At 36.2% G+C, this 14,857-nt stretch overlaps 2 protein-coding genes across 3 annotated transcripts; both read left to right on the forward strand.

Annotated features, from left to right (window-relative positions):
- The first annotated feature begins 150 nt into the window (after positions 1 to 150).
- Positions 151 to 3,628, forward strand: LOC108953658 (probable beta-1,3-galactosyltransferase 8). 2 transcript variants are annotated; one of them, XM_065078417.1, is made up of 7 exons: positions 151 to 394; positions 477 to 640; positions 721 to 978; positions 1,762 to 1,849; positions 1,932 to 2,057; positions 2,787 to 2,896; positions 3,382 to 3,628. In XM_065078417.1, exons 2-7 carry the CDS (start codon positions 631 to 633, stop codon positions 3,528 to 3,530), a joined length of 741 nt encoding a protein of 246 aa, XP_064934489.1. In that variant the 5' UTR covers positions 151 to 394; positions 477 to 630; the 3' UTR covers positions 3,531 to 3,628. The 2 variants fall into 2 exon arrangements, with proteins under 2 accessions (XP_064934489.1, XP_018686252.2); XM_018830707.2 differs by having other exon boundaries at positions 175 to 258; positions 330 to 640.
- Positions 3,629 to 4,413: 785 nt separating this feature from the next.
- Positions 4,414 to 13,771, forward strand: LOC135587247 (prolycopene isomerase, chloroplastic-like). The gene is made up of 10 exons (XM_065078418.1): positions 4,414 to 4,702; positions 5,991 to 6,214; positions 6,841 to 6,951; positions 9,195 to 9,248; positions 10,370 to 10,657; positions 11,047 to 11,238; positions 11,351 to 11,509; positions 12,180 to 12,416; positions 13,057 to 13,379; positions 13,468 to 13,771. The coding sequence occupies exons 1-9, from the start codon at positions 4,522 to 4,524 to the stop codon at positions 13,369 to 13,371; spliced, it is 1,761 nt and encodes a 586-aa protein (XP_064934490.1). The 5' UTR covers positions 4,414 to 4,521; the 3' UTR covers positions 13,372 to 13,379; positions 13,468 to 13,771.
- Positions 13,772 to 14,857: the final 1,086 nt, after the last annotated feature.

The following is a 14,857-nucleotide window of genomic DNA, read 5'->3' on the forward strand; positions in this document are numbered from 1 at the left end:
TGGTTTGAAATGTTGTTGATGGTTGGGTCGATGAAGGCAGGCATCGAGAGGCCGCAGCAGCAGTCGGAGAAGAAGCAACGCGGCAGGCCGCCGCTACGCGCGAGGGCGGCCGCCCTGCTCTGCGCGGCCTGCTTCCTCCTGGGTGTGCTCTTCAGCAGGGGAGTCGACTTCCTGCCATCGGATGACAGAGCAAGAGCTGCTTCCTCTTCTTGCGATCCGAACATCGCCAACTCCGCGCAGGACTGCGAGCGCAACCGCGTACGCAATGCTTCCTGTTAACCCCCTCCCGACTCGACGTTAAGCTCACCCATTGCTACGTGTGTTCGTAGAGATTAGGCGAACCCAATCCGAGAGACATAAGGAGGGAAGTATCGAACACCCGTCGAGCAATCCGGTGAGCGCACTTCTCACGGACTCCCCGCCATGATCCGCTTTGCTCGTCTCAATTCGACCTCTCTCTATCCATCCATCTCAAGGTCCTTGGAAAAGTTCGTCGCATCGTTGGAGACGGAACTGGCAGCAGCGAGGACGAACAGCCTCGGACGAGGCCCGAAGAAGGCGTTCGTCGTCGTCGGAATCAACACCGCTTTCAGCAGCAAGAAGCGGCGGGAATCGGTTCGAGCGACATGGATGCCGAGAGGTCGTAGAGACAAGGCTTCTTCTCCCTTTCTTCGTTTCGATGCTCAGCGGACGAGGAGTACCGTTCTGTTCCTTCTGCAGGATCGAAGCTGAGGAGATTGGAAGAGGAGAAGGGCGTGGTCGTGCGGTTCGTGATCGGCCGCAGTGCCACGCCCGGAGGAGCTCTTGATCGGGCGATCGACGAAGAAGACGCAAAGACGAAGGACTTCCTGAGGCTGGAGCACTTGGAAGGATACCATGAGCTCTCCACGAAGACCAAGGTGTTCATCGCGACGGCGGTAGCCACGTGGGACGCCGATTTCTACGCCAAGGTTGACGATGACGTGCATGTCAATCTCGGTCAGCTCTCACCATATATAATTCCATCACCAATAAATACGGATTAAGCTCTTAATTAACGACGCCATAAAATAATAATGATAACTGTATATGTTAATTTTTCATCATCGAACTCTATAGAAAATAATATTCTTAGTTAAATGAATATATATATACATATATATTATAATTTTTATCTTTCTATTCATCTATAGGTCTTTTTAGAATATTTAATTATATATTATATTTGTTTTTTCACATATAAATTAACCAATAATTTACAAAGCTCAATAAATTCATTCCATCAACACTAATTTATAACAATAATAAGTCATACTATTTCAACTAATTGGAATTAATATTTAGATTTTTTTAGTATACAAAAAATTTTTTATTTAAACTAAAAATATATATTATTTATAATATTTAGTAAAATATTCTTTTCTAAACCTATTTTTGTACCACTTATATCATATCTTCGCCTATAAGTCATCTTAAAATATTTCTTATCGGATTTAGGTCTAATTATTCACATGTATATTTTTTTAATCTTTCCTAAAATTCTATATGTGTAACATAATATTTTCATCTCAGTAAGAGATAAATAAATTAAGCATTAGTTTATTCTTTTCTTCCGACATAAATCGATTCTAAACAAATTTTTATATATTTACCTTAATATTCTCATCACTTTTATATATGTCATCATTCTAAAAGTTTCATTGTCGATCGATTATTTAAATTCATATGATCATAAGTCTTAAGATTGTTCTTTTACGACTTATGTGAGTTATATTATTTCAGGAATGCTTATCGCAACCCTTGCTCCACATCGAACCACACCAAGAGTATACATTGGATGCATGAAATCCGATCAAGTTTTGTTCCAAAAGTAAGATCGAGGTTGTGTTTGTCATGATATGCTACATATGATTTTGTGCAAAGCTATCTCATGTCTTCTTTTCTTTCTCTAGGGATGCCAAGTATCATGAACCAGAGTTTTGGAAGTTTGGAGAGGAAGGGAACAAGTACTTTAGACATGCCACTGGCCAAATCTATGCCATCTCCAAAGATCTTGCTTTATATATCTCCACAAATGCGTAAGTTTAAATCTCCTATATTCTTGATACATACATATCTAAATAATCTACTATATATTTGCGAAAGAATAATAAAGAAAAGAGGAGAAAAGAAATTAGATGCACAAAATGAATTAGTAGAAGAAATATTTAGTTATTTGTTTTATTATGTAAAATTGCTTCATAATTTGAAATTAATGTACTGACAATAAATAAATATAAAATTTAATAATTATGAAGAATTAATTAGATGAGTCTAAAGATCAACCGAAAAAAAGATTGAAAACGAACCAAAAAGGTTAAGTCCATTCTAAATAATATGATCTTAAATATTTATGTCTAACTTATATTATAGTATATTCATGTAAATATTATAATATCTTATATTTGCAAAAGAGCAACAAAGAAAAAAAATTAGATGCACAAAATTAATTAGTGGAAGAAATATTTAGTTAATCATTTTCTTATGTCAAAAATTCAGAAATTTTTACAGAAAATTACTTCATAATTTGAAATTAATGCACTAACAAAAAAATACATAAACTTTAATAATTAGGATGAATTAATTAGATGAGTCGAAAGATCGACCGAAAAAAAAAAAATTGAAACTACCCGAACCAAAATGGTTTAAGTCCATTCTAAATAATATGATCTCAAATGTTTTATGTATAACTTATATTATAGTATATTCATGTAAATATTATACTATCTTATATGTGGTGGTGAGTCATTAATCTCTCTATTTTGTAGGCCAATACTTCACAAGTATGCAAACGAGGATGTATCCTTAGGTTCGTGGCTGATTGGCTTGGAAGTTGAGCACATCGATGAACGAGGAATGTGTTGTGGAACACCTCCTGGTATTTTTATACGTGTATATATACACACACACCCCAAACAACAATCCATGAAATAATCAACTAAACAACATATGCTTTATTCTTGTCTATTAGTTTTAATAGATGTGAAATACAACATTGCACTAATATTTAATTGCATCCATTTTTAGTATCAAAATTGTATTAAGATTTTACTTTTTATTCTAATAAAAAAATATTTAGGTTTTATTGTTATACAAAATGACTTTATTATTATGGCTTTACATAACAATGTAATGTAAATACGAATGCAAAGTCTTTTGTATATTCGCTCACATAAATATTAAAGAATTTTTCATTCATTATCTTTAAATTCTTTATACTCTAAAAAAATTGATTTTAGTTAAAAAATAAAAAAATCTATACTAACATATTTAAATTCTTTATGCTCTAAAAAGTTGATTAATAGAATGTATATATATGGGATTATTGTTGACTTTAATGATGGATGCCATATATTTTTGTAGATTGTGAATGGAAGATACAAAGTGGGGATATTTGCATTGCATCATTCGATTGGACATGTAGTGGAGTCTGCAAGCCGGTCGATAGGATGGTGGAAGTCCACACCAAATGCGGTGAAGGGAATGAGGCAATTTGGAATGCTCTTCCTTAGATCACATTCTAATCACTGGTAATAGTAATTACTTGGCCTAATAAATCAACAATAATGTGGCCATATTTGCTTTCATAGCATCATTTGAAGTGTCATCAAATTATTTTTCTCATTAATTCAAATATTTCATATCTCAATCATAACTTATCGTATCACAATATACCATTTAATATGGGTGATACATTGATAATGCTTCATGTATCTCGATATGTTGGGTACAATTCAATACGTAGATAATTGATCGATAAAATAAATTAATTTAATATTTAATTTAATGAAAAAATGTATTGACGAACCATTTGATATAACATACACATTTCTTAGAAAATTAAATTTCTCTCTCTCTCTCTATATATATATGTTTTTTTCTTTATATATAAAAAATGACCAAAGTTAATCGATTATAATAAATAAATATATATTTTAAAAGTATTATATAATCAAAAAATTGACTAATTTCATTCAAACATATCTGCTGAGAGAATCAAATAATACATATTTGTGAGAATTATATGCTAATAAAATTAGACGGAAAAATGTGAGGATCATTCCAAACACCCGTCCCCGGAAATTTGGCCCTCTGATGTACCGAATCGCTGGGCCCAGAGCACACGGGTCCCGCAAACCAGGTCAGTGAGAGAGTCACGGAGCATTTAGTAGGCAGTGCGTTTTCGGCGTAGGACAAAGTGGTCGCGGACACGAGAGGCGTGGCGGCTTCGCGGCCCGTGACACGCGATATGGTCGAGCGCGCGCTCCCGGGCCGGTCCTCCGAAATGGTTGTACCCGAAATTGTACCTGTTGGCGTGGCGATCAATAGACGGCATGGCCAGGTGGGACCTACCCCTCCGTCTAAAGTGCGGTTTAAGTCGGGGAAGCTTATGAGTTCGTTCTTCCCGTTTCGCGCCTCTGTCTCTCTCTGCTGCCTCCTCTTTTCCCCTCGTCGCTTCGTCGTCCGCCTCCTCCTTCTCCTCGACTCGTCCCCTGATCGTCCATGGCGTCTCTAGGGCTCGGTCTCTGCGGTTACCCCTCGTCCCACGCGAAGGCGCTGCTCCGTTCTCGACTCGGATCCCGGCGGGGGAGGAAGAGGCAGGTCGTGGCTCGAGGCTCCGTTGGCCAGCAGCCGCTCACCGCCAGCGGCCGGCCCACCTCCGAATCGAGGAATCCCTTTCCGGGTGCCGCCTCTTCCCCCCCCTATCTCACGTAATGTTTGGGCATTCGTTCCTTGTTCATCAAGAATTGCTGCAGCGTTGTCATGTCGGTTCCTGTTGCTTGGTCAAGTGAGGCTGTTGTCATGTCAGGTAGTTGGTGATGTGCTCGAATCGAGGGGTTCCAGCTACTGATGTTGCGCTAATGTTCTTCCCATCCCTATCTCACCTAATGTTTGGGCGTTGGTCTGGAGCGTTATCCTTTCGGCACTTGTTTCTTGGTCAGGTGAGAGTGAAGTAGGTTAGTTCGTCATCTGCTCAAATCGAGGGGTTCTTGCCGCGAATCATGATGTTCCTCACCGTCGTGGAACGTGAAGAACCGGATGTGGATCGGTCACGTTCCTTGCATCATTGTTTCCTCGTGGCCACAGAATAGGAAACAATACTGTGTCTATTAACTTGTCACCGACTAGAAAATAGAAATTCAAGAAGAATTTGGATGCACTAGCCCAAATAGAATTAGTGATCAGTGGTGTGAGGAGGGAGAAGGAAAAACCTTAGAAGACTTTTTTTTTGGAAACAATACAAAAACATGTTATCGGATGTCTCCGAAGAGACATAATACAAACACAAATACAAAAACACAGTTACTAGATCTGTATCAGGCAGTGATGTGGCCAAGTCTTGCATCACTGGATCGGTGGACCGACCAGTGAGTCAGTGGATTGGAGCTAGCTCTTCTGCCATGATTGAATCTGCTGATTTCTTGATGATTTTTAATGTTCACTACATGAAAATCTAGGAACTTCTTCACTGCTTCCAAATATGTACATGATTATTGTGATACAAAAGGGCATCCTCATGTTGATCATATAGTCGTTTCCTCATATTTTCAGGTCTGTGCTTGCATGTGTTTTAATTTCAACATAGTTTTAGTCCGCCAACAAGGAATGAACCAATAACAATGACATTGAAACTGGAAATTCTTTACTTCCAATACTTCATCATTGGAAACTACATTTCTTGTTTACTCGTTTTAAGGAATAATTACATCTAATCAGGTAATCATGCTGTAATAATATGACACCCGATTGAGTTTTTTTACATGGTAAAGACTTCAGTGATGGTAATTTTAGTTGGGAAAGCTAGCGATATGTGCACTGGAGTTGCAGAAACAATTATTCCATTAGACAATATATCCTTTGAATACTTTGGTCTAGCATTTCAATTTACAAACCTAATTTATTGTCACCATATTGACTTCTTAGATTACTGTTCCACTGAAAATTTCTTCTAATCATTATGTGTCGCTCAGGGAAGCTGGAAGCAGATGTAGTTGTTATCGGAAGCGGTATTGGTGGATTATGTTGTGCTGGTCTTTTAGCTAGATATCAGCAGGATGTTCTTGTCTTAGAAAGTCATGATCTTCCTGGAGGTGCTGCTCATTCATTTGAAGTGAAGGGGTATAAATTTGATTCAGGACCATCTTTATTCTCGGGATTTCAGTCAAGAGGACCTCAAGCTAATCCTCTTTCACAGGTTATTCCTGATGTCATATGTAGATATCTGTCTATCAAATAGATCTTTTCTTGAAGCAAAAAAAAATAGTGCACAATGTGGTCATCCAAAGCTCTCTGTTTGGTATTAGATGGGTTAGTCAACATCTGAAACAAATGCAACTATGTATTAATTATAAACTTAGATAGGGAATGCATGGTAGCATCTTCTGCTATCACCATAATCTGCATATGAACTAGGTAGTTGAGCAAAAGCAATAGTTTAGTCAATGCATCTGTTGATTGCATAATCATATGTGACGGTAATATCTTGTTATTTGAGAAGCAGTTTCAGGAGTTTAGTCTTGGAGCAATTTTTGCTTGTTTTGTTGAATAACTATATTTCCTTTATCTTTCAGACAAAAATCTATCTATGGTTAGTTATATACTTTCATGCTTGCTTCCTATGTATAACAATTGGACTTTTTACTAAATTTATCTTGTGATTGATGTTGAACATAAACCTCAGGTTCTTTTCTAAGTGATATACAATTTTTTTAAAGCATAACATTGATTTTTTTTTTTATAAACTTCAGGTTCTCAATGCAATAGGAGATGCAGTTCCATGTGCAACTTATGAGTCATTGATTTGCTTTTGATAAACTTTAGGTTCTTGATGCACTGGGAGAGCCAGTTCCATGTGCAACTTACGACTCATGGATGGTTTACGTTCCTGAAGGTGAATTCTTGTCACGGATTGGGCCTACAGAGTTTCTTAAGGTGATCAAGAGTTCAAGACTCTGATTTTATATATTAACTATATAATTTCATTTTTGTTATGGTTTTGCCAGAATCATCCTTGTTCTGACTGCATTACAAATCTAGCTTAATATAAAAATCATAATCCAACTCTTGAAAAACAACATGCATCGACAGTTGTTTGTCATGAAGCTATATAAGATATCAAAGATTATTTAGTGGTTGCAAAAAATTTAGTCTGCCATTTCTTTTTTAAAAAAACCTGCTGAATATAAGCTTGACACAGATCTATACATTATGCAACCAATAATCCAACCTTTGATGTATAAATAAATCTGTACTAAATAGGTTCTTTGATTTGTGTGTTTGACCTTTTCTGAGTACATGCTCGAATAGACGTCCACCATATGTAACTGTACATGCTGTGGTTGCAATCAGAATTTTCTATGGCAGAACTTCAATAAAACCACTTTGTCAAACACACTTTAATTTATTATGCCTTTTTCAACACCAATCAACCCTTTTAATGTGACCAAATTATATTCCAAAAATCCTCACACTAATTATTTCTGAAAAAAATATAATTTAATCATCTATTCTTGTTGAATTTGTTGGTCTTTGACAAGTGTTTGACCAAATGGCTGTAGGAAGTATTACATTCTCATAAATATGCTTGTAGTGATTTACTAAAATTTTCTCTAAGAACTTCTTGAACTAACTAACCAGATAGGAAATATAAATATTTTCTGAATTTTGTGGTCAATCAAAACCAATATTAAAATCTAAGAGGATATTCTACTAGTTATATGTTGACGTGTTTGGGATAATTTTGCCCTGTGTTACCCTATGAATGACAATGTGGATATACATCAAGTACAATGAACCAGATCAAGATTTTGATGAAACAAATGTGTGTGATGCACACAATAATCATAGTTAACCTACACCACTGGTTTATATGAGTAGGGCTGAAGCTGCAATAGTACTTGGATCTAATCAGATGGGCAATTCTAGGTGTGACCATGACAGAAATAACTGGATCCACACAATACAATAGCCAGGCTTGTGCCCAATTAGTGGAACCCACAATTAAGTCATTCTGGAATCTGATTCATTGCTTAACTATAATTAGGACTTATACAATAACCATTCTCAGATGGATCCGATCCACATAATACAATAGCTAGGCCCTGTGGCTGATTAGTGGGACCCACAATTAAGTCATTCTCGAATCTGATTCTGGCTTAACCATAATTAGGACTTCTACAGTAACCATGCTTGGGCCTGATACGATGGTCAGCCCTATGTAAGTCCCACATGGTAATCGAAGTTGGACACATCGATTCTCAGTGGAACTCATATGGTAACCATATTTCGACCTGATCTGATGGTTAATCTGTGCAAAACCAGTGTAAAAATCTGATTGTCAATTTTAAGTGGGGTCCATGTAATTATCATGATTGAACTTGTTTAATTAGTGAGTCCTTAAGTGGGGTTAGCATGGCAAGCATGCTTGGACTTCTTTCGAGATTTGTGTTCTGACAAAGATAGAGGAAGACTCGAACTAGTGTTCTTTTGTGATGGTGAAGAGATGACTTCATTTATAAGGATGGTGGAGCAATGGCTCCACATGAGGATTAAATCCTTTGTCGAGAAGCATAAGCTCAAGTAATAACGTCAATCTTTCTATCTAAAACAGTATGCCAATGTTTTGTTGGGATATGTGTTGGCACAGCTTGGCAATCTTATAGCATCATCTTTCTTTTTTTAAGAAAATGTCATTTGTTTACTAAACACACACCTCGATGAGGAGACCTGAACCAAGATTTCCCCCTTTTCTTCATCCTTCCCCTTTAATTTTACTAGCATATATGTCATGGCACAGTGAAGGTATGTGCCAGTCACATGTATTGTGCTTGCAGCAAGTTGGTATAGATTGTTCTAGGCAAAATAAAACTTCAATTACAAGAATAATCATGGAACAGCTGAAATATAGATTTGCCATGTGATAAAATAAGTCATTTCACTGGACTTATGGACAGCCAATGATCTAATTCCATCCTGTTAGAGAATCTCAGTTTATTATTCTATATATGGTGCCATATAATTTTTTTTTTTTCATGAATTGTAAAGTTTTTTTACACAATCATGGTGATACAGTAAAGGTTTTCCTTCATCTATGAAGTTTAAATTTTCCTTTGCACTAAAGTTCATTGAGCAGTGTAGCAGTTTCAGATACCTGATGATTGATTATTTCTTTACAGGACCTAGAGACGTTTGTTAGTCTTGATGCTGTTCATGAGTGGAAAAAGCTTCTTGTGAGTGTGAACAATAAATTCCTTTGCATATATCTTTTCCCATAGCACCTATTTGGATGATATATGTTGTCCTTATTAAATACTAATCTCGTCAGATTCATCTGGCATCAAACTCTCGATTAGTGGTGTTATTCACTTGTAAAGGAAAAACCGCACACCATAATGAACCTGTGCATGTGATTGTTAATTGAACTTTTAATGTTTCCTCGACTATTAATTTTACAATTTTATGCAGCTGAAAATACTTCAATGGACATAACCTAGAACCAATTACCTGAGTTTATCACTGCTGAATCTTTTGGCTGTATAGTTTTATATCATATCTCAATCCACTGAAAAGCTATAAGAACTAGGTAGCCAAGAATTGCTTGTCGAAAGTGTAATTATAAGATGATTGCTTGTGAGATATTTTGCACTGTTATTGCATAAGGAACTCGGCCAGTCTCTTAACTTTTTATATTTTTAATATGGAAGATTGTCTTCTTTAGATGAGTTCTGGTTAACTTTTCTTTGTGATGTCTTAAATTGACTTGGTTAGATACACTTAAATGTATATGTATATGGAAAGTATATAGTCTGCATACTTTATATAACGTTGTAGACACCTACTTATGTGGAATATAAATATATTTATGCTTGCATATGAGCTTGTGTATTGTTTCTATGATAGGTTGTGAACCTGAGAAGTATATGTGGGAACTCTCTGCGTGGTTATTCAGCTTAGCGTACCTAAAGAAATATGCCATTATGGTCTCAACTAAGGTTGAGTTGAAAACCAAAATTTCCCAATCTTCTGTTCAAGTTCAAGTAGCTTTCCTTAAAACTCCCCATGCCAGCTGCTCATGCAATACTACATCAGAATCTAATGTATACTCAGATACGAGACCCAATCTTAGCTTAGGGAAACTTATAAAATTTCACCTGTGATCATTAATCTCCTGCCTTTCTCACTACCCATTTTTTGGTGTATGACTGCTACTAAATGCATTTTAGTTGCACATGCAGAATTTCATTGATCAAGTTCATTTTGTATACTTTAGCATTTCTTTACTGAAGCATAAATATTCCTTACTATTTTTTTATCCCAGATGTTTTAAATGTTTTACAAAATAACACTGCAGGAAGCAGTTCTTCCAATGTCTGCAGCTGCAATGGCTCTACCTCCTCTTTCTATTCGAGGGGATTGGGGCGTTGTTTCCACTGCAGCAGCAAGATATGCTCCATCTCTCTTGAAATCATTTATCCAAATGGGGCCTCAAGGAGCTCTAGGTGCTACAAAACTTTTGAGACCCTTCTCAGAGATAATTGATTCTCTTGAGCTGAAACATCCTTTTGTTCGAAATTGGGTGGATCTGCTATGCTTTCTACTTGCAGGAGTTAAATCGGATGGCATAATATCAGCAGAAATTGTAAGTCCATTTCTGTTTACCTTATGAGGATTTGTGTGGTGATATGATTTTTCATTGTCTGTAAGTTTCTGAATTGTGTGAAAGACTGTAAATTTACAGATTGACAGTGGACTGTGCTTATTAAGAACCATTTTCCAACTTAAGCAGCCTTCTTAATCTTGATCGATTGGAATTGACTGTATCTGAGGTTTCAATTTCACATATTGCAAAGATAGCACAATTAAGACCGTTGAATGCATAAACTATACATAGGCAGCCTTTTTCTCTGAACCACTGAGAATAGTCAACAATCGTGTTCAATCTTTCCAATTTTCATTGCCTGTCTTTGCATCTACAGGGCCTATTTCTCTTTTTTTTTAATATATATTTTGCTTTTTTGAAATTTACAGGTTTATATGTTTGCTGAATGGTATAAGCCAGGATGTGTGCTCGAGTACCCACTGAAGGGAAGTGGGGCTGTAGTAGATGCTCTTGTTCAAGGATTGAAGAAATATGGTGGAAGACTAGCACTTGGCAGTCATGTTGACAAAATTGTGGTTGAAAATGGTCGAGCCACGGGTGTTAAATTAAGTAGTGGACACGTAAGTACTTGTGATCACTTTATGTAGGTCTTGATATATGTTTTCTCTCTTCTGGAAGTGAGAATTGAAGAGACTATCAACAAGTCTATCTACATGTACTTTTTGTTTCCAGTTTGTACGTGCCAAGAAAGCCGTTGTTAGCAATGCATCTATGTGGGATACACTCAATTTACTTCCTCCAGATGTTGTCCCAAATACTTACAAAGAACAAGTTGAAGCAACCCCTCGGTGTGAATCATTCATGCATCTTCATTTGGGATTTGATGCACAGGTCAGCTGATGAAAGATTCATGTAGACGTCTGTTATTTTTTGGTAAACTATTATTTACCTTTATAATTACATTGCTTTTCGAATATAATTCACCATAAATATCAAATTTTAGTGCATTTGATAAACACTAAACAGGATCTGCTGTCTGAATTTCTCTATTCCTTGGCTTCAGCATATACTTTTTCCATATAAGACCAGATGAGAATGTTACCAAAGCAATAGTGAGAAAAGCATTTTTCATTTGTCAATTAAAAAGACGAAATCATTGTGTTCCCTGTATTATCGTTTGTAGGTCTTTGTTGTTTGTCAAACATAAGTTCTTGTATTCTTTGCATTCAGAGATGCCCGTTTACATTAATTTCTATTATGGAACTGGAATGATGATTATTGGCGGGGGCAGAGCAAGAATTTATCTTTTTTCTTCTTTTTCTTGGGATGACTATTAATACAATTGTGATTAGATGAAATTATACAAGCAAACAAGCACAATGTTTTTGTTATTCCATTTATTTCCATCATGTCATTGCAATAAACTATACCATGTGGGTGTATCCTAAGAGTGAATTAACTTTTTTGCATAATTGTCAACAGACAAATCTCTTTTTTATATTATTAGCAGTCTTATATACTTGTCCATTATGGGGAATGACTAACCTTAAGTATTTGACAGAATATTTCGGAAGACCTAGGGATCCATCACATAGTTGTTAATGATTGGAGCAGGGGTGTGGATGCTGATCAGAATGTAGTATTAATTTCGGTTCCAAGTGTTCATGGTAAAGGATTGGCACCTCCTGGAAAGCATGTCTTGCATGCTTATACGCCTGGTACAGAACCCTATAGCTTGTGGGAAGGGCTCGACCGTAGAAGCATGGAATATCGAAAACTAAAGGAAGAGAGATCAGAGGTAGACAATAACTACACTATTGGTGTTACCTTTTTATTTTTATTTTTTGCTTTTATATCACTTTAGGTAGTCAAACAATGTCAGTTTATCAACATTTTTTGACAGGTGACTTCCATAGCATATGTTTCTTTCATGTATGCCTGTATTTACTGATTCTTTCTTTTATTCTATTGTCTCGTGTCAAACTTCCATTTGGAGTTCATATAAAAAGGACATTGAGAATTCATTAATGAATTAATCAGCAACTTTTGTGCTGCTCAGACAAACATATTGAAATTGCAGTGTCATTTTGTTTGTTTGATGCTAGTTTAAGTGCTTCCGTTTATCGTCAAGTAGGATCAGCAAGACATCACATCCTTCATCTATATTTATTAGTTGAGCAACTCACAGTTTCCAGTAGGTTTAAAAATAATTTAAACCAAAGGCAAAGGACAAAGTGAATTTGTCATTCTATCTGCTTTTGAATCCATGCACATGTGGAATGCATTGCTTTAAGTTCTTGCAATCTGACATGTAACCGTTGTTATACCGTCTCTTTTGGTGAATTCATGACCGATAATCTCCTCAGATATGTTGCTTCACGTGAAATTAAAAGTCCTCGTGATTTTCCGCGGACTGAGAAATGTTTTTGTGGTCGCAGGTGATGTGGAGAGCAGTGGAGCGTGCTCTTGGCCCTGGATTTAGCCGTGAGAAATGTGATGTAAAATTAGTTGGAACGCCATTGACACACCAGAGATTCCTCAGGAGGAACAGAGGAACGTATGGACCAGCTATAAAAGCTGGAGAAGCCACTTTCCCTGGCCATTCGACGCCTATTCCGCAGCTCTTTTGTTGTGGTGACTCAACATTTCCGGGGATCGGTGTCCCAGCGGTGGCAGCTAGTGGTGCCATAGTTGCCAATACTTTAGTTTCTGTATCGCAGCACTCTCAGCTTCTGGATGCCATTGGGATTTGACTGTCACTGTGAGTTTCATTCTCCTTTCACCGTTGTTTCTTCTGAAGTAATTTTATGTCTAGCACTCGAGTTGTTTCTGTTTACTGGCTTGCTCAGGTTTGAATGGTGAGCACTGCAACCTACGGTTGTAGCTGGAGATGCAAGATATCAATCACCGGAATACCAGCAATTGCGGCACAATTAATTGTAAACACGAAGAATGGCCATATATATATATATATATATATATATATATATATATATACACACACATTTTTCCATTGATTCAACTGTAAACGGTAATATTGATTTCATATGTATGTCCTACTTTCATGGATCTCAGGCAAAAAGTATGTTGTCATGTGAAGAGGTGTCCTACGATAACTTCTTCAATATATTGGCCACATTTTGTAGGTTTTTATTTCTTTAGAGCTCGATTTTGCTATGGCTAAAACAAATCGGTGGATATCACCTCTGGATTATATATAGGTCAAGTTCTTTTAAAAAAATAATAATAATAATAGTAACTTTTCACTTTTTTCATAGTGTTTTTTTTGTTTATTCCTATATAGCATATTTTATTTTATTTTTAAGATAAGATTATTTGTAATTAAAATTTTAATCTCTCTCGCTCTCGTTCTCCATTTTCAAAGCATAGTTAAGGCTCTCATTCTACCCTTTTTAATTGGTTGCTACTTGCCGGGCTTCTTCTTCTTCTTTGTCTTATTAGATGATTTTTTACTATGAACAAAGGAAAAACACCTTTGTAATTCATCAATAGTAAGTTCATCAATATCTTTGAATTCTTCAATAAACGAGTGCTTGAGGCTGCACTCGTTTCATCCCAAGTGGATCCTTGATACTTTAGAAGTGTCCTCACAAAGAATTGTTTTTAAGATTAAGCAGTCAATTCTTTGCCTTAAGATATCTTTCAATCTTTGTTCTTCTAACTTTGCTTTTTCTACATCGATCAACATCACTCCTGATGCTAGTTAGTTCAGGCACTCCATATTCTATGATCTACTGCTACTTCTTTGACTTTAAGAAAGTTCTCCATCAACAGACTCCAATTATAATAACAATCATTAAATCGAGAGATAATGGGTCGCATACAATTCACAGAAGCCATTGATATATGTTGTAGCAAAACAAAGGCTAATAGAAAGAAAAACTAAGACTTTAATCTACTTTCAACCTTGGCTTTTTGGATTTATGAATCTCTAAATCTCTAGCTTTTAAAAGGTCTTTGACTTTTTAGATCTCTAGATTTATAGTTTTGTAAGGATCTCTAGCCTTCTAGATTATTAGATCTTTAGTTTTTTTAAGGATCTTTAACCTTTTGGTTCTCTCGATCTATATATAGTCTTCTCTAGATAGGTATCTAGTCTTCTTGCTTTGATACCAAATTATTAATTGGAAAGAAGAAAAGTTTGGAGGAAACACAAATTTATTTCACTAATCTCTTTAAATAGGCTTACAAAAATAAGTTTAAAAAAAATCAACCTAC

Source organism: Musa acuminata, chromosome BXJ1-8, assembly GCF_036884655.1.
Source record: "Musa acuminata AAA Group cultivar baxijiao chromosome BXJ1-8, Cavendish_Baxijiao_AAA, whole genome shotgun sequence".
Taxonomy (NCBI): domain Eukaryota; kingdom Viridiplantae; phylum Streptophyta; class Magnoliopsida; order Zingiberales; family Musaceae; genus Musa; species Musa acuminata.